Raw genomic sequence first — 25,490 nt, forward strand, 5'->3', positions numbered from 1 at the left:
GTGGCTGTTGGCCGCCTCTCCCTGGTCTCCATCCTTGCCGAACTTCCGTCTCCTTCGGATTCCTTAGAATCCTCCAAGGAAAGAAACCTCCACAGCCCCTCCCGCTGGGAGAGCCACACTGAAGACATTCAGTTTTGGCAGGAGCCACCAGCTACAGTGTTCCCCTGAAAATAAGACAAGGTCTTGTATTTATTTTTCCTCAAGAAGACACCCTAGGGCTTATTTTCAGGGGATGTGTTATTTTTTTTTAAGTACAGTACAACAGTTAAATTCATTCAAATACAGTTAAGTCGTCTTCTTCTGGAACATCATCATAACTCTCCAAACCCCGAGTTCCATCCTGAATTTCTTGCGACTCTATTTCCTTTAGAACCATCGGCCCCAGTCTCTCATGTCGAGCAATAGAGCTCTCGTGGGGCAGATGAGAAGGGCTGCTCGTCGTCTTTACCGCTCTGCGATGAAATGCATGGGTTGTGCAGATGTGCTGCGTAGCCACGCCCATCACTAGGTCTTATTTTCGGGGAAACACGGTATCTATGTCCTGCGGGCCCTGCCCCAGAGCATGCTGGGTCCTACCTGGAAGGCAGATGGGAAAGGTGGGAAGAGGTACCAGGAAGCCAAAGAGGTGAAACCCCTCCTGCTGTAGGCTGAGCCCTGTGGATGGGGCGGGGGGACAGCTGGCCTTCTCAATGAGTATCCAAAGAGGTGTCACATGGCCTTAGGGCCTCCCAGAATAGCAGATACAAAAGGAAGGTGGCCTGCACTTTGGGCACCCTTCCTGCCTCAGAACAAGACCTTCTGGGGAGCAACAGAGGGAGGGGCTGGGAAGCAGCGGCAACCCCTGGGAGAAGGCCCGGGGGCTCCGGCAGTGTAGTCAGGAAGCTGCAGTGGAAGACAGTAACCCAACAGACCAGCTCCATGTGGCTGGATTTGGGGTTTCCCAGAAACAGGCTTGCTAAACTGTGTTTTGGGGGCTGCAAGGTGAATTCTAGGCCCCACATACCAGAGATTCCTGGCTCCCCACTATCTAGCCTTCTGGGGTGAGGACAGGGTCTTGGAGGGCCAGGGACCAAGTCCATCCAGGCTGGCAGGTTGGGGCGGGGCTGAAGGCTGATGACTGTGGGGTTTGCAGGGGAGGGGCCGGGCCGGGCTGTAGGGCTGGCCTCTCTCCCCTCCGTACGGTGAACAAAAGTCTTCCTCCCATCTCACTCCGGTTCACATCCTACGGGGGGCAAAGCAGAAACAAATATATTAAACATAGTCTGTCAGATGGGGATAAAATGCAATGGAAGCAAAGGTAGGGTAAGGAGAATGGGGCTGTGGGGTGGGCTAAGTTGTCTTTTAAAAAAGAGTGGTCTGAGGCCGGGCCCGGTGGCTCACGCCTGTAATCCTAGCACTCTGGGAGGCCAAGGCAGGCGGATTGCTTGAGGTCAGGAGTTCGAAACCAGCCTGAGCAAGAGCGAGACCCCCTCTCTACTATAAATAGAAAGAAATTAATTGGCCAACTAATATCTATAGAAAAAATGAGCCAGGCATGGTGGCGCATCCCTGTAGTCCCAGCTACTCAGGAGGCTGAGGCAGAAGGATTGCTTGAGCCCAGGAGTTTGAGGTTGCAGTGAGCTAGGCTGACGCCACGGCACTCACTCTAGCCTGGGCGACAAAGTGAGACTCTGTCTCAAAAATAAATAAATAAAAAAGAGTGGTCTGGGAAGGTGAGCAGAGTCCTTACGAAGGTGAAGAAGCCAGTCTTGTAGACACCTGGGGCATGAGGACCGGGAGTTGCAGCAGAGGGAACAGCAAGTGCAAAGGCCCTGAGGCAGACTGTGCCTGAGGCTGGGGCAAGGGAGCGGTTGGGGGAGTGGGAGGAGCTGAGGCCAGAGAAGGTGGGGAGGCAGCACATCAGGTGGGGCTCACAGGTAAATGGGAGGGCTTCCGCTTTTACTCTGGTTGATGGGGAGATGCTGGAAGGTCTCGATTACGGGGGTGATGTGATCTGAGATAGGTTTTGGTAGGATCACTTGGCTGTTGATGTGAGAAAGGACTGTGAGGTGATGTGGTGGGTAGACTCCGGGTGGGACCGGTGACATTTGCCCCTCCTGCTCGTGCCCTGTGTGATCCTCTCCCTTGTAGCGTGGGTGGGACCTGGGACTCGCTTTTAGCCAGCGACAAGTGGCAAAGGTGACGGACGCCGCTTCAGTGACAGTACAGAAGATCGTGGTGCCCGTCCTGTGAGAAGACGCTTTCCTTTGGTGGCTTTGAAGCCAGCCTCATGTTGGGGACACAGCAAGGACCGGAGGGTGGCCTCTGGCCAACGGCGAGCAAGACCCTGAGGCCCTCAGTCCGACAGACCACGGGGAGCAGCCGCCCACCGCCCCGGCCCCAGGGGAACCCAGAGGAGACCGCAGCCCTGGCCAACACCCCGATTGCAGCCTTCCAAGACGCCGAGCCCGGGCGCCCAGCGGAGTCACGCGCACACCCCTGACCCCAGCAACTGCGCGATACTGGTGTGGGGGGCTGCTGGGTTCATGGCAACGGCGTAGTGCAGCAACACACCATGAGGACGGGAGACGAGCAAAAGCAGGGAGACCGGAGAGGAAGCAACTGTGAACCTGGGCAGGTGATGGGGTGGCTTGGCCGACCGGCGCCCGGGGGCCGGGGGCCAGTGAGAGACGTGGCGGTGGACGAAGGGCCCCAAGTCTGGCGTATTTTGACGGACTTGCTGCTGGGTTGCCTGTGGAGTTAGCTCGGAGTTATCTGTGACCTCTCTGTCTGTGCCAGGCGGTGTGCTAGGCAATTCACAAAAGTGATTTCCTCCGACTGCCACCCTCACCCTTAAGGTGGGTCGTGTCTGTTTCACACACAAGGCAAGTTCAGCTAAAGAACTTGGCCAGAGTCACTCATCTAGTAAGTGGCAGATTCTGGGGACCCCAAGTGTAACCACAGTGCTCTCTTCCTCCTGGGGAGACCGTGAAAGGCTGAGCGTGCAGGAGGCGTTCCCTGTACCTGCCCTGCCCACAGCCAGACAGACTGAGCCAGTGCCGCCTCCAACGGCTCTTGCCTCCTCCTCTGAAGACAATGTTGTTACTCTCTTTCTGCAGCCCTTGTGGTTGAAGGGGAGGAGAGGGGAGCCTCACTGTCCCACCCCTGCTTTGGCTTCACTCCCCGGTCCCCAATCCCTGGGCATCCAGCTCAGACAGCTCCAGGTGCATCTTCCCCTTCTGCTTCCGGTTGCCCTTGACCTATCCATGTGCTGTTAGACACATCAGTGCCTTCTGAACTGCTAGCACCCGCTCAGACGGACCTACTGTGAGCCCTGCCTCTTTTTCCCTAGACGGAGTTAATCCTTCTCTCTACTTATTCCTTTCCACTCCTAGGAACTTCCATTGCACCTGAGCCCTGCATGCCTGGCACACCTGAAAAATGGCAGGTGCTTGGTAGACAGTTTTGAGTGGCTGAGAGAGCGAACCACACATGAATGCCCCTCTTGCCTCCTTCGTCCTGGCCTTCCCTTGGCCTCTTTTCCCTAGGGTGGGCCTAGCAGCCTCTGACGTAACAGAGCCCTGTGTATAGTGATCACCATGGCAACTCCAATGAGCATCTGCCGGGGGCCGCTTCCTAGCAACCATCCATTGGTCCTCACCAGTAGTTGTGCAGCACAGACCTCCACTCCTGGGCTTCAGCACACACCAGCGTGGTTCCCATGTTTTCTGACGTTATGAAAGGGATTGGAGAGGTGAGGCGGAGACTTAAGAGGTGGGACAGGGCTCTCCCGGGACATAGGATTTCATCTTCCTTTTCCCCTTTCAGAGTTGCTTGTGAGTGAAGAGTGCCCAGACTGCAACTGCACCTGCCTTCCTGCCCTCCTCAACTGACGTCCCTTGGGACCTTTCTCTCCAGGTCAGAAACCGGAAGTGAGTTCACACTGCTGTCATGCCGGTCCAGGCTGCACTGGACTGCCAGTGCCACTGGGGAAGACGGGACTGCTAAGGGCACATCGAGTGGGTGGCTGGGGAGGGGCACAGGGACAGGAGCAGACGGCCAGCTTGAAGGAGCTTCAGTGATCTTGAAGATGCTAAGCGCAGTTTCAGCTCCACCTGGGTGAAGTCCTATTTCTTTTCTGAGCCCAATTTCTCCATCTGTGAAAGACAGTAAGTTAATGGCTTCTCTAAGCACCTTACTGGGTACTTGTGAAGACAGACCAATCTATTAGATGTGAGAATGCTTGGCACAGGAGTCGTCTTAGTCATCTCTTGCTGCATAGCAAATCACCGCAAAACGTAGTGGCTTAAGATGGCAACATTTATTATCGCACCCTTTCTGTGAGCCAGGAATCTAGCGGATGCTTTGCTGGGTTTTCTGTCTCAGGGGCTCTCATGGACTTCAGTCATGGTGTTGACCTGGGCTTCAGTCTCATCTCAAGGTTCAACTAGAGAAGGACCCTTTCCAAGGCCCCCCATGGCAGGATTCAGTCCCTCCGAAGCTGTCAGCTGCAGGCCACTCCTAGCTCCTTGCCACAGGGCAGCTCACAGCATGGAAACTGGCTTCCATCAGAGCAAGTGAGCTGAGGGGAGCCAGAGAGAGTGTGAGAGCAAGACAGAAGTCGCAGTCATTTATAACTTCATCTTGGAAGTGACATCCCTGACATTTGCCATATTCTATTGGTCACCAGGTCCAGCCTGCACTCAAAGGGAGGGGAGCAAGGATCCCTGGGAGCCATGTCAGCTGCCCCACTGTCTGCCCTCTGGCCCCTGATAATATACATCCCTACCATGGGCAGAATACATCCATCTCCTCCCAAGATCTCCAGAAGTCTTGTCCTATAATAGCATCAGCTTAAAATCTAGAATCTGGCTGTATAAATCAGGTCAAGCTGTGCACGAGCCTCCTCAGGTGTCATTCCTTGAGAGGCACTTCCTGAGTTCAGTTCTTCTCCAGAGGTAGAGCTGTCAAATGAGGTTTGAGGTTATCTTTCCTGCAGATACCTGATATACAATGATGTCATAGGCATAGGATAAGAGCTTTCAACATTCGTATTCAAAAATGAGGAAAGTGGAGACATGGAGGAGCCACTGGTCCATAGCAATTCTGAAATCTGGTCATGCAAATGTTGGACATTCCTTGATTGGGCATCAAGTCCTGGGAATAATTTCCCATTGCGCTCAGCTCTGCCCTATGGACTCCTCTGCCTTCTACCCTCTGACTCCTCTCTCTCTGTCTCTCTCTCTTTTGTGCAGTGGTCTCATTTTGTATTGTCTCTGTCCCTTTCATTCTTAGCTGGTAGTACTTTTGCTGATACAGTTTTTTTAAAAAAAACCATGAAACTTACAAGGGTTCAAGCCAGCAGAAAAAAGCCACACCTTTTCCACCTGTGCTTCTGCTGAGGAACAACACCCTTGAGCTTCTTAGAGAGCCCTGTGGTTCTGCTAAGAGGATATATGAGGCATATCCTTTAAATCTCTTTTGAGGCCTCCTTGTGTGACTTATAATACCCTAATCCTTTATCTTCCTAGAGCTTTAACAATAGGTTGCACAGTCACACTCTTGGCCACCTTTTCCAGACAGTCCTCTGAAGTCCTTTCTTCATTTTTGCATCTTTTGGAATCTGGAGAAGATGAGAATTTTCAGACCATTAAGTCCTGGATTTTCATGTAACAACCTTTTCTTCAGTTCATCTCCCTCCTCTCACACCTCACTAGGGGCAGCAAGAAGAAAAATCTCTCTCAGTTTATTAGTCACATGTTCTGCTTGCAGATGACATAACTGCCGGTGACAGTGTCACTAAGTGTCTGCCACTATATAACAAGGGCCTTTCTCCCTCTAAGTTCTAGTAACATGTTCATCACTTCCTTTTGTGACCTCACTGGCAGCATCTTCTAAATCCAGATTTCTGCTAATAGACTGTTCAGGGCAATTTAGGCTTTCTCTATCATGTTTCTCAAAATTCTTTCTAGGCTTTTCTTACTGCTGGGTTCCAAAGTCACTCCCACGTTTTTAGGTATTTGTTAGAGCAACATCTCACTCTTGGTACCAAAATAGGTATTAGTTATCTATTGCTGCATAACAAATGACAGCAAAACTTAGCAACTTAAAACCGTATGTTTAAAAAGCACAAACTTATGATCTAAGAGTGTCTCTGGGTCAGGACCCTGCTTGTGCTTGGCCGGGTTCTCTGGCTCAGGTTCTCCCACAGGCTGTAATTAAGTGTCATCTGGGCTGTGTTCTCATGTCAAAGCTTGACTGGGGAAAGACCCATGCCCAAGCTGATTCAGGTGGCAGGATTTATTCAGTTCTTCAACAACTGTTGTTGGACCAAGGGCTTCTGTTCCTTATGAGCTTCTGGCCAGAGGCCACCCTCAGCTCTTGCCACATGGGCCTCTCCACAGGGCGGCTCAAACCATGGCAGCTGCTGCTGTCAGAGTGAGCAAACCAAGGAGAGCCAGAAAAGAGTGTGAACAAGACAGAAGTCACTAATACGATCCTGGAAGTGGCATCCTTTTATTCAGAGGCAAGTCACTAGGTCCCTAGCTCACACTCGGGGGGAGGGGATCACACCGTGTGTGAATACCAGGGGTGTGGGATCTTCAGAAGTCATATCAAAAGTTGCACAATCACCAAACAATTATTAAGTGTCAAAATTAACAGGGTGTTTTGCTTGGCAATTTTTCAAGAGAATAAAGCTGATCGGGTTCCTGCCCACTTTGAGCTTACCAGCAAACTGACTTGCGGGGTGACATTAGATGAGTCACCCCCTTCTCTGGGCCTCAGTCCTCAAAGATCCCTGCCGGCTCTGGCTAGTTTCTGTATCGGGGGTTCGAGACGCACCCGATATAACCAGGTCCCCAGGCAGTGTGCATTGCAAGAGATGGGAGAGACAAAGATACAGACACGAAAAGTAAGGTGAATGGGGTGTGGGGAGGTCAGGGGACCACCAGCATTCCCGTGAGCTGGGTGGTACTAACTGAAGTCTAGCACCCATTTTTATTGTCTTTTTTATGTTATGGATTACAATGATTTCTCATGAAAGGCTTGTGAGTTAGTAGTAGGGTGTATAATCTAAACGGGAACAACAGAGACCGGGTACTTCTTTCTACTTTATCTAGTTCCTCATTTACTAAGACAGGAACTCAGGAGAGAGACAGGAACAGTGCCTCAGGCTTGGAACAGCAACTGCTCTATCTGCTGGGCTGTCACTCCCTGCTGCCTTTGGATTACAAACCCAGTCCTTTTGCAGAGATCCAGGCTACAGCCCTCAGTCTTCTAGGCAGGGTCCTTTGCAGACATCGCTGATAGGTAGAATGTTCCCCCCAAGGTCCAGCAGCTTTTGTTCAGTGAACGGACATGTCCACAGGTTGCTCTCTTGGCAAAGTCCTGTCCCACTCCTGGGGTTCTCATGTCTTGACCCTAACCCTCAACACCTCTGTTCCTCCCTTATTACAAAGACATTTTACCATGGAGGGCCAGGTTTTATTTTATTTAGGCTACAAAATTTGCTACAGCCTGGGAAAAAACCCACGTGGGATACATATGAGAATATACATGAGGGAAAGGCCACCTAAGGAAAAGGGATACACACATGAAATCGCAGAGGCTTCTGAGGTGCTAGAGCTCCCCTCCTCCAATTTGTCCCAAAGGCCTTCCTCGGAAGACCAAGGTTATGCCAGAGTGTGGGGTCCTGCTCTCCGCCCTCCACAGCGGCTAATGTTCCCTCCCCTGACCGTGAAGGAACAGCCAGCAGCATGGATGACACTGCATTTGCAGGAAGGCACAGTTACCAGGATGGGGCGCAGGGGCAATGCACCCCCAGCCACGGGCCTGCTGGAGGCTCCTAGGGTGAGGCTGGCGGGAGTGGAGAGGAGAAGAGATTATGAAGGTGCAAGAAGACGCCAGGGTCCCAAGGCTGCTTCAGAAAGGCCTTTGAGCCCCAGTGGGGGTGGGGGGTGACCAGGGCTTTCCAGAGAGGGCAGAGCCTGCAGGGGCCCAGCAGGCAGGTCGGTGCCAGGGTGATGGGTGGATGGGGCAGGGGCCGTGGGTCTGGGCAGTGCCACAAAGCTCCAGGAACACCCTGGGGACCTCGGGTCAGGGCTAGGCAAACGGCCACAGGCCCCCCTGCTCCGCTCTCGCTCATTCGCATTCACAGAGACAGTGTCATCTGAGACCATGAAACGTGTTGCTTTGTCTACAGGACCCAGCTTGGAATTACCTGTTCCGGAGCAAGAGCCGATGGAGCTGGGCCGCCGAGCAGGTAGGACGGGCGGGCGAGGCATGAGCCGAATGTGCATCCAGGGCTTCTGGGGGGACTCCTGGGGCAGCAGGGCACGGGGCCTTCCTCCTGTCCCTCAGTCTTGCTTTGGTCTCAGACCCACCATTGCCCTGACGTCCTAGGGGGCATTCTGTTTGAAGACAGAAGATAGAAGGAGGGAAAGGGGGTACTGAGCCCCTCCCGTCCTGCCACGCTCGGGGCCTGAGCCCAACAGTCCCCATCCTCAGGGGCTCCGAGTCTCTGTGCCCCAGAAGGGCAGAGCTGCAGGGGCACTTGGGGGCCTGGCCACATGGGTGGGGGCCCTGCGGATCGTGAGTGAGCTAAGACTAGGAGGTGGTGTGGCCCACGGCAGGGAGGAGAGAGTATTCCAGGCAGGGGGACAGGCAGGAAAAAGCCTAGAAGGGAGAGGGGGCCAGTGCTTTCGTGGAGCCCTGAGGACAAGAAGAAGTCAGGCCAGCCCACAGAAGGGTCCCCAGCAGGGAGTGGAGGGTAGGTGGCTGGGGCTGGCAGGTGGGATGGGGGTGGCATTCCTGCTCAGGCTTTCTGCAGTGGCCTGAATGCCCTGGGGGACCTTGTTAAACACCCAGACTCCCAGCCTTTCAGATGCAGCAGCTCTGGGAGGGGCCCAGAGATCTGCATGTTTAGAGTGCCCCAGGGAATTTAGATACGTGGCCAAGTTTAGAAAACTGTGCTGATGGATCATCTGATCCTCATAACAACAAGTGAAGTGGGATTTATTTCTCCCAGTTTATAGCGGAATGAATAGAATGGAAGAAAGGTGAGGTTGCAATGAGAACTGAAAGCCTTCATTCATTCATTGATTCATTCATTCAGCAAACATTCAACTCTAAGAGGACAGGGGTTGGCCTGTTCAGCTCACTGTGGGGTCCCCATTGCCTGACGCGGCACGGGACACACGTTGGTGCTTGCTCACCGGATGAATGGTGAACGTGCCAGCTCTCTGAGCCAGGGCACACACGACACTTCAGGGCCGTCAAAGTGCTCCTAACCCAAAGGGCTGGCAGAGGTGAGCAGGCGATCACAGCAGCATGGCTGGTGGGTCAGACGGCGGGACCACAGCCGGGGACAGGCGGGCAGCACTGCTCCAGCTGTCCTGGGCCCGAATCCTGTGGGACCCCAGGAGGAAGCCATGCCTGTGCTGGGCCTCAGTCTCCCCAGGATCAGGGTGAGGGGCTGTGGTGTCCAGGTGAGTGCTGCCCCACTCTCTGCCTCCAGTCTTTTGAGAAAGACTGCCTGTCCCAGCAGCCCAGCTGTCCCCAGAGGTGCCTCTGCTTGGCTGCTGCTGGTTGAGGCAGAACCAGGGCAGGAGGGAAGACAGTCTGGTCTCTGGGAACAGGTTTTCCCTCCGCTGCCTTTTTGAGTAGGTGACAAAGGGGCAGAACAAAGGGTGGGGGGAAGGAAGGAGAGGAGGAAGTGGACAGGAAAGCAGGGAAATCTCAGCCTTTGCTGTCTCCCACCACCGAGGGGACAGAAAGAAAGACGCACTCTAGCCTGGGCAACAAAGTGAGACTCTGTCTCAAACAAACAAACAAACAAACAAAACCAACAAAACCCTAATGGCCGGCAAAGTTTAATGCTCACGGCAGCCTTAACCAGACAATTGGAATGTCCCCCAGTGGGGCAAGGGCTCAAGGGGTGGTGGTGGGTTTTAGCAGCAAGTTACAAAGCAACACATAGAATCTGATCTCATTTATATACAAAATTGAAACAAAATTATGTATCTTTTAAGGGGACGAGAGCTGGGGTCCCCCGCCCCCTGTTGGTGGAGGCCTGCGAGGAAGCAGGCTGCAGGGCAGGGGCAAAGCTTCCTCGGTGTTGACAGCCGCTCCCCAGCCCTGATGGTCCCAGGTGGGGCTGAGGCCGTGATGCGAGCGCTGGGGAGCGGCTGCAGATACAGACCATCATTGGAGAGAGGTCTGCCTGCACGATAAATGTCATGTGCTTGAACCATCCCCAAACCATGCCGCCCCCCGTCCATGGAAAATTGTCTTCCATGAAACCAGTTCCTGGTGCCAAAAACGTTGGGGACTGCTGGACTAGAGACCCATCTAGAACATTTTGGAGGGAAGTCCCCCAAACACATTTATACCTGTAACCTGGGATTGAGGTTGGGGGCAGACTGTGAGGGGCACTCGGCTTGGCCTCTGTGTTTTGCACACAAAGACTCTATACTGCTCGGGTGTTGTATAAAGTATGTATTCTAAGCTGCCACCCCCCTGGTTGTAAAATGGACCGTTCCTCATGAGCCACTAGGAAATAGAAACAGTGCTGGCTCCACCATGAGCCAGGGCCATCGACTGTCAGCTGCAGCCTGGTGTCGCGGGTGTCCAAATGGGGGAATGAGCGTCTCAGCATAGATGGGGTGCAGTCACTGGGTATAGCACCCTTTCCGCTGCTCCTGCACTCATGCCCTGATGGACTCTGTCACCCTCCCAGATAGACAGGGCTCTCTGCTGGGTGCTGTGGGACACCCAGGACTGACTCACACGTGGACCCCACTTCAGTGCCCCTCTCCGCACATCTAGGAGGGGAAATGAGACTGTGTGTAGCTCCTAGTGTGGCAGAAAGGGAAAGCCCGGGGTCTCGAGAGCCGTGCGGGGCATGTTGGGACAGTGCTGGGAGCGGAGAAGGAGGGAGCTGGCCGGGCTCCCAGCTTGCGCTGGGTGTCAGGGAGGACTTCCCGCTGGGCTGCATTTGAAGGATTCTGAGTTGGGGAAAAGGAGGGCTGGCCTTCCGGGTAGCAGACCAGCCAGGGCAAACGCTGGGAGGAGGGGCCTCTCGGGTGTGGGTGGGAGGAAGTGAAGTCTGTCTGTCTGGAGCCAGGGTGGAGCTGATAAGAATGAGGAGCAGGAGAGGGCCTGGTGGGGGTAGGGGAGATGGGCATGAGAGAGCCTGGGAGGTGACTGGGGCCCAATCCCCCTGGAGGAAAGAGGAGGAGGGGTTCGGGGCACAGCAGCCTGAACAGGGAGCAAAGACTGTTTCCCTCACTGGATCGATGGGGGATTTAAAGTTGGGAAAGGCACTTTCCAAATGGAGCCAGGAGCACTAAAGCACAGAGAGGCCAAATGCCTCGCTCAAGGTCACACAGCTGGGCCTCAAGGCTGGACAGGCACGGGCTGCGGACCCTCCTCTCCAGGAATGTGGAACCCTGTCCTGGGGGGCTGCGCAGGCTGAGCCGCCTTCCCCTTGTGTGTCTCCTTGTTTCTCAGCCGTGCCTCTGGCTCCCTTGGGTTCTCTCAGACCCTCTCCCTTCCCCTATCCCTGGATCTCGGGGGCTCTGTGTCTCTGTTTCCCCCCACACACTCCTGTCTCCATCCCTCTTCCCGCCCTTGGCTCTCTGCATCTGTCTGCGTGTCTCTCCCAACCTGTCCGTCTCGCTTTGCCCGGTTCAGGTACAGCCACTCTGGCCAGGGCCTCCCTGAACAACAAGGAGGGCCAGCAGGACGCGGCCCCCTGGAAGACTTCCTGCAGCTCCCTGGACACCTCCGAGTTCAAGTACCAGGTCCCGCTCTGCCCACCGAAACCCCTGCCCCGGGGAGGCAGCAGCCAAGGCAACCCCGCAGGGCAGCGCCACCTGGAGGAGATCCGCCCCCCACCCCCGACCGCGGTCAGCACGGAGTCTCGGGGAATGGACCTGCAGCCCGGGGCCCTGAAGAAGGGGGCCTCCAGGTCCTCCTTGAGAGAGAACAAGGCCACCTTCCGGGAGGGGGCTCAGCCATGCCAGGGGCTGGATGACGGCCCCAGCCTGGGGGCCCAGGACCAGAGGAGCAGGCCCTCGAGCCACAAAGGCAGCATCATTCCGAACAACATTCGCCACAAGTTTGGGAGCAACGTGGTGGACGAGCTGATCTCTGAGGAGCAGGTGGGCAGCAGGAAGGTTATGCATGGATACTTACAATGAGGACCCAAAAGAAACCTGCTCTTGAGTACAAAGCCCCTGTGATAATATCATGAGAAGGCAGTATTTACTGAGCACCTGCTATGTGCCAGGCACATGCGCTGTTTAAACTCTTCACGTGTAACAACCCATTCGATCTTCCCAACAGCCCCATGAGGAACAAACTGTTATCATCCCCGCTTTATGGAGAAGCGCCCACAGCTTAGGGGTTTAAGTGCATCAACCAAATTCACCCAGTTGTGTGGCACAAGGACGCAAACCGGGTTGGCAGATCTGGAGCCCTGGCCCTTCATGAATTTGCAGTTAAAAGTCTTTTGTTTGAATTGAATGTTTACAATTTGAACGAGCCTCCTGAGGGAGACAGTGTTGAGTGGATGGGCAGCATTTGTTGGGAATCAGAAGACCCAGGTTTGAGTCATTCTAATCCCCGATGCCTCCTGCCCATTTCAGGGGGTGGGGGGATGACAGGGAGTAGAGGGGGGACCTTTGGCCACTCTGGCTCCCAGCTCTGCGGCTGGTTGAGGGCTGCAGGCTGAGGACGGGGTAGGGGTGGGGAGGGCAGGGTCCAGGGCAGGAGGAGTTAGAGGGGAGGTGTGGGGCTGGGCCCTGCTTTCCCATCCTATCTCCTCTCCCTGCCTCCCTGCTCAGGCTCGAAAGGCTGTTAGTGAAGGCTTGGAGGGCCAGAAGAGGGCAAGCTCGTGGCCCAGCAGGACCCAGAGTCCTCTGGAAATCTCCTCCATCTTCACAGACTACTATGATCTGGGCTACAACATGCGGTCAAACTTGTTTCAAGGTCAGGTCGAGGGGCAAGGGTGGGGGCTGTGAACACCCATGGTCTAAGGCATCGGGCAGGGAAGGCCTTTGGGGTGTCCACCCCATATGGGGTCCAGGACCCCAGGGCACATCCCCATGGACACCCATTTCATGCCCACCATGGGTGCCTTACCTGCAGGGCCCGTTCTGGGTGCTGGAGCAAGTTCTGGGAGCAAGTCTATCCTTGCTGGGCAGACAACCCAGCCCCTCCACCCCCGTCAGCTCTGGTTTCTTAATCTGCTAGTGAGAGGCCCAGGACCCCTTGGCCTGGGCACCTTTGGTCATAGTGACAATATCAGGTTTCTTGGGTTCAAACTCAGCTTGGCCACTCACTAGCTGGGTGTGACCTCAGGCAAGATTCTTAACTCTCTGCCTTCTTGGTACAAGGTATAGGACATGATAAAGATAGCATGGCCCTCACTGGGCCATTGGCAGGACCCTGTGAAGTGCCGCCTGAAGGCATTTAGCCTGCGTCACACAGTGAGTGCGCAGTAGCTGCCAGGCCACCATTTTTCTTTCCCAGCAAGCACCTGGGAAGGAAGGAAGCATGGGTTGGACGCTGTGACGTTTACAGGGGCTTCCTTTGGGTCAGCCTCGTCCTGCTTGGTTGTCGCAGGGGGGTTGCTATGAGCTGCATTTCACAGGCAGATCTGCGATCCCTGGCCCAAGGCCCCTTAGTAGTCTGAGGTATGTCGGGGACTCAAATCCAGGTTTTCCTTCTGCCTCTAAAGCCCCAAAGTCTTTCCTCCGCACCAGCTCACCTCCCTCGCTGCTATGGCCCTATTCCCCAGGGCTTTCTGGATTGCTCAACACCGGTCCACAGCCGGGGCTTCTCTCTGCCCTGCCACCATCCAGCTCAGCCTCATTGCAAAGGCCCAGCTCTTTCTAGCCCTGCTCCTTCCCCTCTCCTCGATGCAGGCCCTCATGTGCTCCCAGGGCCTGGAAAACCTCCCCTGGCTCAGGTCCCTGTCACCCGAGCAACCAGACACCCACTGGAAACCTTTCTGGGCTTTTCTTTGAGCTTGGAGAAGAGGTGGTGCTGGGGAGGGAAGTGAGAATGCAGCTCAGATTGTCCCCTACTCTGGGCCCCAGGGTCCTACCTTCCACGTCTGTCTTTAGCTATTGTCACCACATAGCTCTTACATGCAACCTTATATGACAATGTCTGCATAAATGCAAAAGAATAACATTTTTACAGTATCTGCGTGCCTACCATCCAGCGTCGGAAGTAGAACTGTGCCCAGGGTGTGCTGGGGCCAGTTTGAACCAGCTTGCACCAGCTCACAAGATGGATTGTTCAATTTTCCTGAATTGATTGGCATATAAATGCTATCTTAAAACTGGTCATGGTGGTAGTATTTACGCTCTGGAAATTGGCAAACGCCACCGCCTTTGCCCCAGCCGCGCCCCTCTCCGCCTCCATCCGCTCGGGGTTAGCCTTTGCACTTGCTGTTGGAGGCTGAGGAGGCTCGTGTGGCTGCACAGGCACGAGGAGAAGACATCAGAGGAGACAGGCTGGGTCCTGAAGCCACTGGAAGGTCTTTTCTCTGAGTGAGATAGGTGGGAAGCCAAGGCAGGGTCCTTAGCGGGAGAGTGGCCTTTGGTTCGAGATAAAGGGTCACTCCAGTTGCTGTGTTGAGACAGGCGTAGGGAGCTCGGGCAGGAACAGGGACACCAGTGAGGAGGAAACTGCAAAAATCCAGGTGGGACAGATGACGGTGGCTTGGTCCTGGGAGCCGGGTAGTGCACTGCACAATTTTGGGGGGCACCATTGTACAATGTGGCAGCTCAGGGAAGTGAAGGTGGTGAAGGTGGCCTGTTGTAGAAGGATTCTGGGTATTTGCATAAGGTGGAGAGAACAGAATATGCTAATGAATGGATTCAGGGGTGAGACAGAGGAATTGGCGTTGATTTCAAGGGCTTTGACCTGAACAACTAGAAGAACGGAATTGCTATTTACTCAGACAGAGAAGGTGCCAGGAGGAGTGAGTCCAAGAAATCCTATCTCGTGCTGAGTCATAGAGGTAATCTTTTTTATAGTCTTCTAAAGGATTGAGTTTTGCTTTTCACATTTAAGTCTTTAATCCACTTGGAGTGGATTTCTGTCTTTAGTGTGAAGTAGGGGTTCATCGTTAATCCCTTCTCCATGTAGATGACTGATTATCTCAGCCCCTTTTGTAGAATAGTCCCATCTTCCCTTCGTGACCTGTGGTGGCACCTCTGTTACCCGTCCATCTGAGCACATGTGCTTGGATCGGTTTCCAGATCTCTATTCTGTTCATTGGTCTAAGATTACACTTTTAATTACCAAGGTATTATAAGTAGTCCGATATCTGGCTGGGCAGTACGTCCCACCCTACTCCCCACCCCCAAACCAGTTAGTGTCTTGGGTTTCTAGGACCTTTACTTGTCCATATAAATTTTATGTGGAAATTTCCATGGAAAACTCTGCTGGAATTTTGATTGGAAGTACAGGGAGTCTATCACTCAATTTAGAGGCAGTTATCAGCTTTATGATAATGAACTTTCCAATCTATAAATATGGTATATAGCTCCATTAATTTAAATCTTTCTTCAATATGTGCCAATAACATTTTGTGGGTTTCTTTTCCTATAAAGATCATGGCGTTTTTTGTTAGATTTATTTAGGAGAGGCTCTTTATTTTTTTTGTTTTGCTACTTATTGTAAATGGTATCTTTTTAAAAATTGTATTTTCTAACTTTGATGCTGATACTATATTCACTTAATCTTATATCCAGAAGCTTTGCTCAGCTCACCTATTAATTCCAATAATTGTTTGTAGATTCTTTGGGATTTCTTTAGACTACTAATAATGGCTACTGGGTCAGGGAGCATGGAAATTGGCAGCAGGGGTAGCGGTGGGTGGGGACAGCTCTCAACCTGTCCCGTCTCATTTCCGTGTGTCCAGGTAGCCAGGCATCTCTGAAGCAGCCCCTGAGGATTTCCTTCACCTCCCTCCACTATTAGAATCCCATTTTCCCTGTCCTGTGTCTTCCTCTTTTTTGGTTTTCTCTCCTGTCTTTGGGGTAGAATATGTCTCCTACCTGGATGGCGCCATCATTATTCTCTAATAGCCTGCAATGACTTTAGTCCTTTGAAATTGTCGAGACTTGCTCCATAACCTGGCAGACGGCACAGTTTTGTGGATGATCTGTGTGTGCTTGCAAATAATCTCCTGGGTACAGGATTTTGTGTTTGTCTAATAGAACAGCCTTGTTAATTATTTCCATACAAATCTTCTAATTTCTTATTAATAGTCTTTGCTTGATTTATGAATTACTAAAAGATGTGTCTTTAAATTTTTCCTAGATAGCAGATTTGTCAATTTCTTCCTATAGTTCTGTCAATTTTGCTTTATTTATTTCGAGATTATTTCATGACAGCAAGTTGTTTAGAATTATTACATTACCTTAATGAACCGCAGTCATTTTTATTTCTCACAGTGCCTCTGCCTTACAGTCTATTTTGTTGGATATCAATATAGCTAGACTGGATTGCTTTTGTTTAGTGTTTGCTTGCTATATCTTTTCTATCCTTCCATTTTTATCCTCTGTGTGTGTCCTTTTAAGTATACTTTAAATGATCCATATCTGAAAAATATTTTCTATAGGCTCATAATCTATTTATTAATCAATGGGCTTGCTCCATTTATATTTGTTCTAATTGCTGATATATTTGGATTTATTTCCATGACCTTATTTTGTATTTTCTATTTGTGCTGTTTTTTCCATGCAGCTTCTTTCTTCTTTCCTTCTTTTTTAGGATTTGCATAAGTTTTATTTATTTCTCAATCCAATATTCATCCTTTTCTATTTTTTTTTTTATTTTTTAGAGACAGGGTCTCACTGTGTCACCCAGGCTGGAGTGCAATGGTACAATCATAGCTCATTGCAGCCTCAATCTCCTGGAATCAGGGATCCTCTTGCCTCAGCCTCCTGAGTAGCTGGGACTACAGGCTCATACCACCACACTTGACTAATTGTTTTATTTTTTGTAGAGGCAGGATCTTGCTATGTTGCCCAGGCTGGTCTTGAACTCCTAACCTCAATGGATCTTCCCACCTTAGCCTTCCAAAGTGCTAGGATTACAGGCATGACCCACCATGGCTGGGCCACTTCCCATTCTTTTAGTGGTTACCTTTAACATTGTTATGTGCATAGTTAACAAATTGTAAAGTTAAATTAGGTATTTAAGTTTTCCTGAACACTACAAGGACCTTAGAAGGCTTCCACTTTAATTACCCTCCCCGCCCCACCTCAGCTTATATGTTAGTTACTATTTTACAGAATTTTAATTGTACATAAGAAAAGTAGTTGAAACTGTGGAGCCTGGAGCCACAGGGTGTGGGTTGAGTCCTGGCTCTTTCACTTACCAGCTGTGTGACTTAAGACAAGTTACTTAACTCCTCTGCGCTTCGCTGACTTCAACAGCAAAATGGGGATGGCAATCATGCCTACTTCTTAGGGCTGTTGAGAAGATTCAAAGAGCACATTCACGTGAAGCCCCTAGAACTGTGCTTAGCACACGGTAAGTCTTTAAAAATGGTCCTCTGTCATCGTCACCATTATTGTACCCCATACAGTCAACACCCTGCTGCCACGATAATGAACCCACACTCAGATCCACTCCGCTTCCACTTTCTTTGCCTCCCGTTCCTTCTGCTATCTCAGGCCCTCTGAGATCATTTATTCCTCCTGAAGGATGTTTAGAAGGTATTTTTAGTGAGGTGTTATTGTGGGCAAACTTTAGGCTCTGTTGGTTGGAACAGCATTTTGTCCTCATTCTTGGAAGACAGTCACACTGTAACCAGGTCTAGCTTGTTGACTGTTTTCTGTTAGCACTTTGATATGGCTGCATTTTTTTCTGTCCCTGATGATCAATCAAATCAATTGTCACAGTCTTTGTAAGTAATTTATCTTTTCTCCATGGCTGCTTACTTCTAAGATTTCTTTTTCTTTTTTCCTCAATGATCCACTGTGCTTCCCAATAAGATTTCTTTGTCTCTGATTGTCCTAAATTTTACTTGGATGTATCTAGATTAGGAATTCTTTTTTCTTACCCTGATTGGGGAATTATGATTCTTGAATCTAAGAATTCACATCTCTCATCGATTCTGGAACAATTTCATTCATTATTTTTTCAAATGTTGCCTCTGCCCACTTTCTGTGGTCTCTCCTTTTGGAACTCCAAGTAGGCACATGTTGGGCTGCTCTAACCTGTATCTTAACATCTTTTTCACATTTTCCATATTGTTTTTTCCTCGGTGCTGCGTTCTAGTTCATGTCTTTAGATATATCTTACAGTTTACCATTTTCTCTCAGGTGTATATAATCTGGTGCTTTACCTGTCCATTGAATTTCTTTTTAAACTTTTACAATGCCAATTCTCGAACCTATAGAAAAGCAGAGAGAACAGTTTAGTGAATAGATGTTGCACACATCACCCAGTGCCAACAGTGATTAACACGGACCCAATCTTGTTTCCTCTTCTCTCCCTCCCACCCACCTACCCCCAGCCCAGGTTATTTCAAAGCAAATCCCAGGCATCTTGTCATCCATTGAGCTTAAATTTATAAGTTTCATTTTGAATTTTGAAATTCCATTTGCTTCTTTTTCTAATCTATTGATTCTTTCTGAATAGTTTCTTATTCTTTCCTTATATTCTTATTCTCTCTTTTATGGCTTCAAACAGTTAATATACTTATTTTATATTCAAATCCTTGCTAATTTGGGGGACTTGGTCCTCTGTTTAGTGTTTCTGCTGACTCTTGATCATTGTAACTTATTTCCTTGTGTGTGTTTGAATTTTGCACAGGGATAAATATTCTGAAATTGTAGGTATTAGTTAACACATGCTAGATGGCCCAGTGAATGTCCAATAGTTTCATCTTCCCAACTTTACAAGAAAATTGTATTCCTTCTTACAGATGAAGAAACTGAAGCTCAGAGAGGTTAAACACTTGCCTGAGGCCATACTGCCCATAATGGTGGACCTGCTTTAGCCGGAAACCCTCCCCCTGCCCCTTCCCTTCCGCACCCCACCGCCCATAGAGGAAACTGACACGCCGTATAAACCGTGGAGACCCGACCTCTGTTGACTTGGGCACCTGGGGATTCTTCTCGGTGTTCCACAGGGGCCCCTGAGGAGACGCAGAGCCTCATGAAAGCTTCGTACACACCAGAAGTGATCGAGAAATCAGTGAGGGACATAGAACACTGGCACGGCAGGAAGACGGACGATCTGGGTGAGTGGGGCGGGCACTGTCCTCCACGGGCAGGTGTGTCGGCTCTACCGTCCAGAGAGAAGCCAGGGCGGGAGACGGGGCCTGGGGTGGGCTCGGAAGAGGTGTGGGCACCGCTGGGGCCTGGGCACTCCGGGGCCTGCTGGGTGACGTGTGCTGGCTCTTCCCTGCTCTCTGTAGGACGGTGGCACCGGAAAAACGCGATGAACATGAACTTGCAGAAAGCACTGGATGAGAAATATGGAGAGAAGAGCAAATCCAGGGCCTCGAAGTACTAGATACAACACAGAAGAGGTGCCCTCCACTCAAATAAAGTGCCAGCAATAAAGAAAGGCGCAAACCTGAGCCCTTCCCCTCTGCATGGTGCGTCTCTTCACATTGGGTGGGGGCCACTGTGCCGTGTTGGGGGGACGGAAGCGCTGAGGGCCCAAACTACCTCCCAGACTTTCCCCCTATGTACACACACACACACACACACACACACACACACACCCTTTCACACCTTCCCCCATTATCCCAGGAAAGGGCGTGAGAGCTGAGTGCAATTCTGCCTCAAGCCCAGAGTGCCTGGCTTCCCCCAGTGCCCTGTGTGGAGGGGTCCCATGGTGGGCACTGCTGGGTCTTGCCTGCACACCCTCCCCAGCAGACTCCAGTTATTTCCAGACACCCATTCCTCCCTCCAAAAGCCTATGGGCTTCAGAGGAATTGTCCACATACACTCCCTCCAATCTAGTGCCACCACTTGATTGGTTGTATGGGAATTCCTTTTATTTGTTGTTGTCGAGACCAGGTCTCATTCTATCGTCCCGGTTAGTGTGTAGTGGTGTCCTCATAGCTCACTGCAACCTCAAACACTTGGGTTCAAGCAATCCTCCTGCCTCAACCTCCCCAGTAGCTGGGACTGCAGGCGCACACCACCATGCCCAGCTAATTTTTGTATTTTTTTGTCTTACTATGTTGCTCAGGCTGGTCCCGAACTCCTGGCCTTAAGTGATCCTCCCACCTCAGCCTCCCAGAGTGCTGGGATTACAGGCGTGAGCCACCAGCCTGGCCTCGTATGGTAATTCTTACCCCCAACTCCCACCCCACACACAATGCAATTGGTTCAGGCAGGGGTTTGTGACTCAATTTGGGCCAATGGGTACAAAGAAAAGTGTGGGTGTGTCTTCTCTCTGCTGGGAATGCTGGGGGAGCATCCCTCTCTCCCGATGTATGGAATGAGGAACCATGCAGCCCGGACTGCTCCTGGCAGACACACTAAGACAAGAGGAACTGCAGACCAAGCAGCACGATCTGGGGCCTCCGTGACCTCACTGAGCTACTTCACCAAGTTGGCCAGAAGCCACCCACCTCTGGACCTCCTGTGACGTGAGCCTGAGCATCTATCTCCTCACTGTCTAAGCCAGGGGTCCTCAAATTTTTTAAACAGGGGGCCAGTTCACCGTCCCTCAGACTGTTGGAAGACCAGACTATAGTTAAAAAAAAAAACAACAACTGAACAAATTCCTATGCACAGTGCACATATCTTACTTTGAAGTAAAAAAACAAAACACCCACATGTGGCCCACAGGCTGTAGTTTGAGGACACCTGGTCTAAGCAGCCAAAGCATCTTTAGTCCATAAGCTCCCTGGTAACAATAGGGGTGAGACCTGGGAATTGGAGCCCAGGGAAGAGTCCCCCAGAGAGTGGGTCCCAGGGCAGACTGTTGATCTTGAAGCTTTTCAGCTGGTCGGTCTCTAAGCCAGCAGCACACCTACCTGCAGATACTGGCTTGCACTCTCGGAAGTTGTAGGTATGAGTTGCCACATGTTATATGGCCCAATGAATGTCCAATAATTTCATCTTTTGTTGTTATTTATTTCATCTATTTATTATTTACTGTGTTCCAAACCACAGTTGGCTTTAAAGGACATGATCATTTATTTGCTTGTGATTGTGCCATTTGGGCGGAGCTCAGCAGGTGTGGCTCATTTCTGCTCCACGTGGCACTGCTGTGAAGATGGCTGCTTCGCTCACATGCCTGGTGCCTCAGCTGAGATGATCACCACAGCTGGGGATTGGCTGGGCACACCTCTCTCCGTGGGGCCCTTCCTTGTGGCCAGCTTGGGCTTCCTCTGGCTTTATCCAGGAGGTGGCTCCTGAGAAGAATCTTGGAACGAGAGGTATGCTCAGGTGGACTGGAAGAGGTGCAGCACTTCAGACAGAGGGCACAGTATGCACAAAGCCCAGCAAAGCCCAGCATGATGTATTTGAGGAGCTGTAGGTGGCTCATTAAGCTTGGAAGGTAGTAGAGTTTATGCCTGGGTGGGGCTGCACTGTGGGGACCTTAAATGTAAGACCCAGCCCTTTCATCTAGGAGCTTACAGCCTGGCTGGAACACAAAAGGTTAATAATACCTGAAGAAGCCACACAGAGGAGTGGAAGAGATGCTCATTATCCCTGACAGTCAGAGATGCAAATGAAAATAATAAAGCCATCAGCTTGGCAAAAATTAAAATGCAAGAGTAGGTGAGAAGGAGAGGAATGGAAACTCTCACACACTCCATGAATTATGAACAATAAGGGAGTATTTTGCAAAATTGAAATTATATTTTACAATTTGGAAATTCCATTTCTATGTAGCCTAGACTAGAAATGCTTAAACATGCACACAAGGAGCCCCACACAAAGACATTTATTGCAGTGCTGTTTGTAACCATAAAAAAACCTAGGCGTCTCGCAGCAGGAGAATGGACAAATGGGACCATCTATGGCGGTGTAACGGAAGGAACCAAATCTGCATGTGCCAGCAGGGAAAGGTCTTACAGTATATCACAGTTGGTGAAAACGACAATCTGCAGAACAAGCCCTATACCAGGAAGCATACTGTTGACTTAGCCTTCAAAAGGCAAACACAAAACCACTATCATTATGGATATATTTACAAGAGTATGGAAGGTGGGTTGGAAGAAACTACAGAAACTCACCTTCACATTGCATTTAGTTTAGCACTTTGAAGAAGCAGCTTTACAAGAGAGAGCTACCAAAATGCCTTCTGATACGAGAGCTCAGACGCTAGAAAAAGTGGCTGAGCAACACAATGTTGGTGAGCTGATTTACAGCTAAGTGAGCAATTTCAATTTTGACATAAGTGAATAAATGTAACATGTTATGTGACTTTGCTTCAATTAAAGATTCCATCTCAGAACATTAAGGGAAACTCTTTTAAATTAAACATTGAATATTTTAGAGAAAAAAAGCTGTAATCTTGGCAAAGTAAATAAAACATGCATATGTTTTTCTTCTTAATTTAAAGAATGCCTTTATCTCACTGATGCTCTTTCAGACAGCATTCCCTATTCTTCCTGCTCCTAGGTTCCTAGATGGTGAGATTCACAGTGATTTTTAGGTTTCAAGGAAGTTCAGGGACCAGGTCGTAAGTGACATTAGTTCACATAGTGAAAAAAATTACTCATCCTTCAATTCATGCATGGTCTTAATTGCCCAGAGTGACTCAGAACCATCTTCATAATTTCTGACATATCCATGTACCACTTGAGGGGACAACAGTAAAGCAACCTAGGATGCTTTAATGTAGGGCACAGTTCACCTCGCCCCCTGGTGGCAATGTCTCCAAATTGCAGGCATAGCCTTTGAGACTCATAAACCCACAATGTGCATGCTGAAGACCATTTTGTTACATCTTTTTAACTATGCCTTTCCTGCTCCCCACCCCAGCTCCATTTTATAGATGAGGAAACAGGTCCAATGGAATAAATGCATGTTTAAACTGGAAATGAAAAGTCCCTGCAGTCTGCTTTGCAAATTCAAACTGCCCTTGATGACACGGAATGGCAGGTTGATCTTTTCCCCGTTCTCTCTCCTGGAATCCTGATCTCTGTAACAAACAGTATCAAGCAAGAGCTGAAGCAAACTCGGAGGAAAATCCAAATGCAGGTGTGCAGTCCAGAGGCAACAAGAGGGCCGGGCGTGTTAGCTCATGCCCTGTAATCCTAGCACTCTGGGAGGCTGAGGTGGGTGGATTGCTCGAGGTCAGGAGTTTGAAACCAGCCTGAGCAAGAGCAAGACCTCGTCTCTACTAAAAATAGAAAGAAATTAATTGGCCAACTAAAAAAAAAAAAAAAATATATATATATATATATATATATTAGCCAGGCATGGTGGCGCATGCTTGTAGTCCCAGCTACTTGAGAGGCTAAGGCAGCAGGATCGCTTGAGCCCAGGAGATTGAGGTTGCTGTGAGCTACGCTGACGCCATGGCACTCACTCTAACCTGGGCAACAAAGCGAGACTCTGTCTGAAAGAAAGAAAGAAAGAAAGAAAGAAAGAAAGAAAGAAAGAAAGAAAGAAAGAAAGAAAGAAAGAAAGAAAGAAAGAAAGAAAGAAAGAAAGAAAGAAAGAAAGAAGGAAAGAAAGAGAAAGAAAGAAAGAAAGAAAGAAAGAAAGGAAGGAAGGAAGGAAGGAAGGAAGGAAGGAAGGAAGGAAGGAAGGAAAGAAAGAAAGAAAGGAAGGAAGGAAGGAAGAAGAAAGAAAGAAAAAGAAAGAAAAAGAAGCAACAAGAGAATCTAGCTCAGCTTGAGTCTTTGGGAAGACCATCTCGTTCACCAGAGCCAGTTATCTCTAGCGCAGTAACAGAGGGGAAATTACACTTCCTTCAGAGGCTGTTGTAAGAATTACCTGAAAAATGTGTACCATGTACCTGGCATAGAGCCCTCAGTGTCCCCTCAGTGGCCTCACTGCCATGGCTAACCCTGCCATGCCCTCCCGGTGGGCAGGACTGGATGGATCTTGGCTCAACTGGATGGATCCCAGCAAGTGACTTAAGCCTCCTTTGAACCTCAGATTCCCGTCTGTGAACCGGGCTACTCAGAGAAACCTACCTAACAGGGCGGTTATGAGCGGTCAAAGGTCCTCTGAGCGTAGTGGTGGCCATAGTGCCTGGTACGAAGCAGGTGCTGCACAAATGGGAGTTAGTCTTAGCGTTTTCCAGCATTTCCTGTATTTCCCTCCTACCCAGAAATCATTAGAAACAAAGAAAGGAAAAAAGAAAGACACTCTCTCAGCTCAGAAGCAGGAAAGCTGAGAGGAGACAGGAAGGAGTCTATTGGGTTGGAAATCAGAGCCTGGAGTGGATCTGGGCAGGGCTTTGCCTGCAGGGGGGCAGGTAAATACATTACCTACTCCCCATATGAGCAATAAAACAAATAAAAAACTCTCAAAGGCCCGGCGCGGTGGCTCATGCCTGTAATTTTAGCACTCTGGGAGGCCGAGGCCGGCGGATTGCTCCAGGTCAGGAGTTCGAAACCAGCCTGAGCAAGAGCGAGGCCCCGTCTCTACTATAAATAGAAAGAAATTCATTGGCCAACTAATATATATAGAAAAAATTAGCTGGGCATGGTGGCACATGCCTGTAGTCCCAGCTACTCGGGAGGCTGAGGCAGCAGGATTGCTTGAGCCCAGGAGTTTGAGGTTGCTGTGAGCTAGGTTGACGCCATGGCACTCACTCTAGCCTGGGCAACAACGTGAGGCTCTGTCACAAAAAAAAAAAAAAAAAAAAAAAATCTCTCAAAAGAGTCCTTGGGGACAGGGCCATAATGGCTAGGGAGGGCTTGGAGGGTAGCCTCTGCGTTTGGGTTCTCTAGAAGCAGACTCCCAGGACAGGGACAAGGATTCCCATGCGAGGGCTTACTTGGGGGCCACGACTAGGAGATGCAGGCAGGGGTGTGAGGAAGTGAGAGAGAAGGAAGGAAGCCAGTAAAATGTATATTAATAGGGAAATTACCACTCGGAAACTGGAACATAATTTTTCCAAGGAAACCTGGGAAGCAGTGTGGACCATACACCTCAGAGATCTCCCACCCGAGGGGTGTTGGGGGAGCGCTGCCCTTGGGGGCGCCGCCTCCCGGGCACTCTCAGCCTTGGGACACCGGTGGCAGTGAGCCTGCAGGCACCGGAGGCCAGCGCAGCCGCTGGCGGCAGGAGTCAGGAGGACAGCCCCCGAGTGGCACAGGTGGAAGGGCGTGGTGTCAAAGAGAAGCACAGGGGACATCAGTTCGGGTGGTGAAGGCGGATTTGACTTGGCACCTCCTGACAGCGGGGACAGAGCGGAACTCCACGCCAGATCAGATCGTGCAGTGGAAGGAAGAACGAGGGAGCCGGGGGGAGAGTGGGTGCTCATGGGAACAGTGACAGGGGTGCTCAGTGTTGGTGTGATTGGGCCAACTGTGTCTGTGA

The 25,490-nt window shown here is 50.6% G+C and overlaps 1 protein-coding gene across 4 annotated transcripts; it reads left to right on the plus strand.

Annotated features, from left to right (window-relative positions):
* The first annotated feature begins 3,600 nt into the window (after positions 1 to 3,600).
* CIMIP4 (ciliary microtubule inner protein 4) lies at positions 3,601 to 19,598 on the plus strand. Of its 4 annotated transcripts, none has more exons than XM_012787123.3 (8): positions 3,601 to 3,733; positions 3,808 to 3,911; positions 6,384 to 6,505; positions 8,183 to 8,242; positions 11,674 to 12,143; positions 12,828 to 12,972; positions 19,148 to 19,258; positions 19,436 to 19,598. In XM_012787123.3, the coding sequence occupies exons 4-8, from the start codon at positions 8,221 to 8,223 to the stop codon at positions 19,531 to 19,533; spliced, it is 846 nt and encodes a 281-aa protein (XP_012642577.1). In that variant the 5' UTR covers positions 3,601 to 3,733; positions 3,808 to 3,911; positions 6,384 to 6,505; positions 8,183 to 8,220; the 3' UTR covers positions 19,534 to 19,598. The 4 variants fall into 4 exon arrangements, with proteins under 4 accessions (XP_012642577.1, XP_012642578.1, XP_012642575.1 ...); XM_012787124.3 differs by having other exon boundaries at positions 3,808 to 3,897; XM_012787121.3 differs by lacking the exon at positions 6,384 to 6,505.
* The last annotated feature ends 5,892 nt before the right edge of the window (positions 19,599 to 25,490 follow it).

Source organism: Microcebus murinus, chromosome 10 (genome assembly GCF_040939455.1).
Source record: "Microcebus murinus isolate Inina chromosome 10, M.murinus_Inina_mat1.0, whole genome shotgun sequence".
NCBI lineage: Eukaryota > Metazoa > Chordata > Mammalia > Primates > Cheirogaleidae > Microcebus > Microcebus murinus.

Bases quoted from the DNA above. Each gene is read 5' to 3' on its own strand.
- CIMIP4 (XM_012787123.3), top strand. From the start codon at position 8,221: ATGGAGCTGGGCCGCCGAGCAG. The intron at 12,973-19,147 runs GTCAGGTCGAGG...GGTGTTCCACAG, and splicing joins GCGGTCAAACTTGTTTCAAG to GGGCCCCTGAGGAGACGCAG. The intron at 19,259-19,435 runs GTGAGTGGGGCG...TGCTCTCTGTAG, and splicing joins CAGGAAGACGGACGATCTGG to GACGGTGGCACCGGAAAAAC.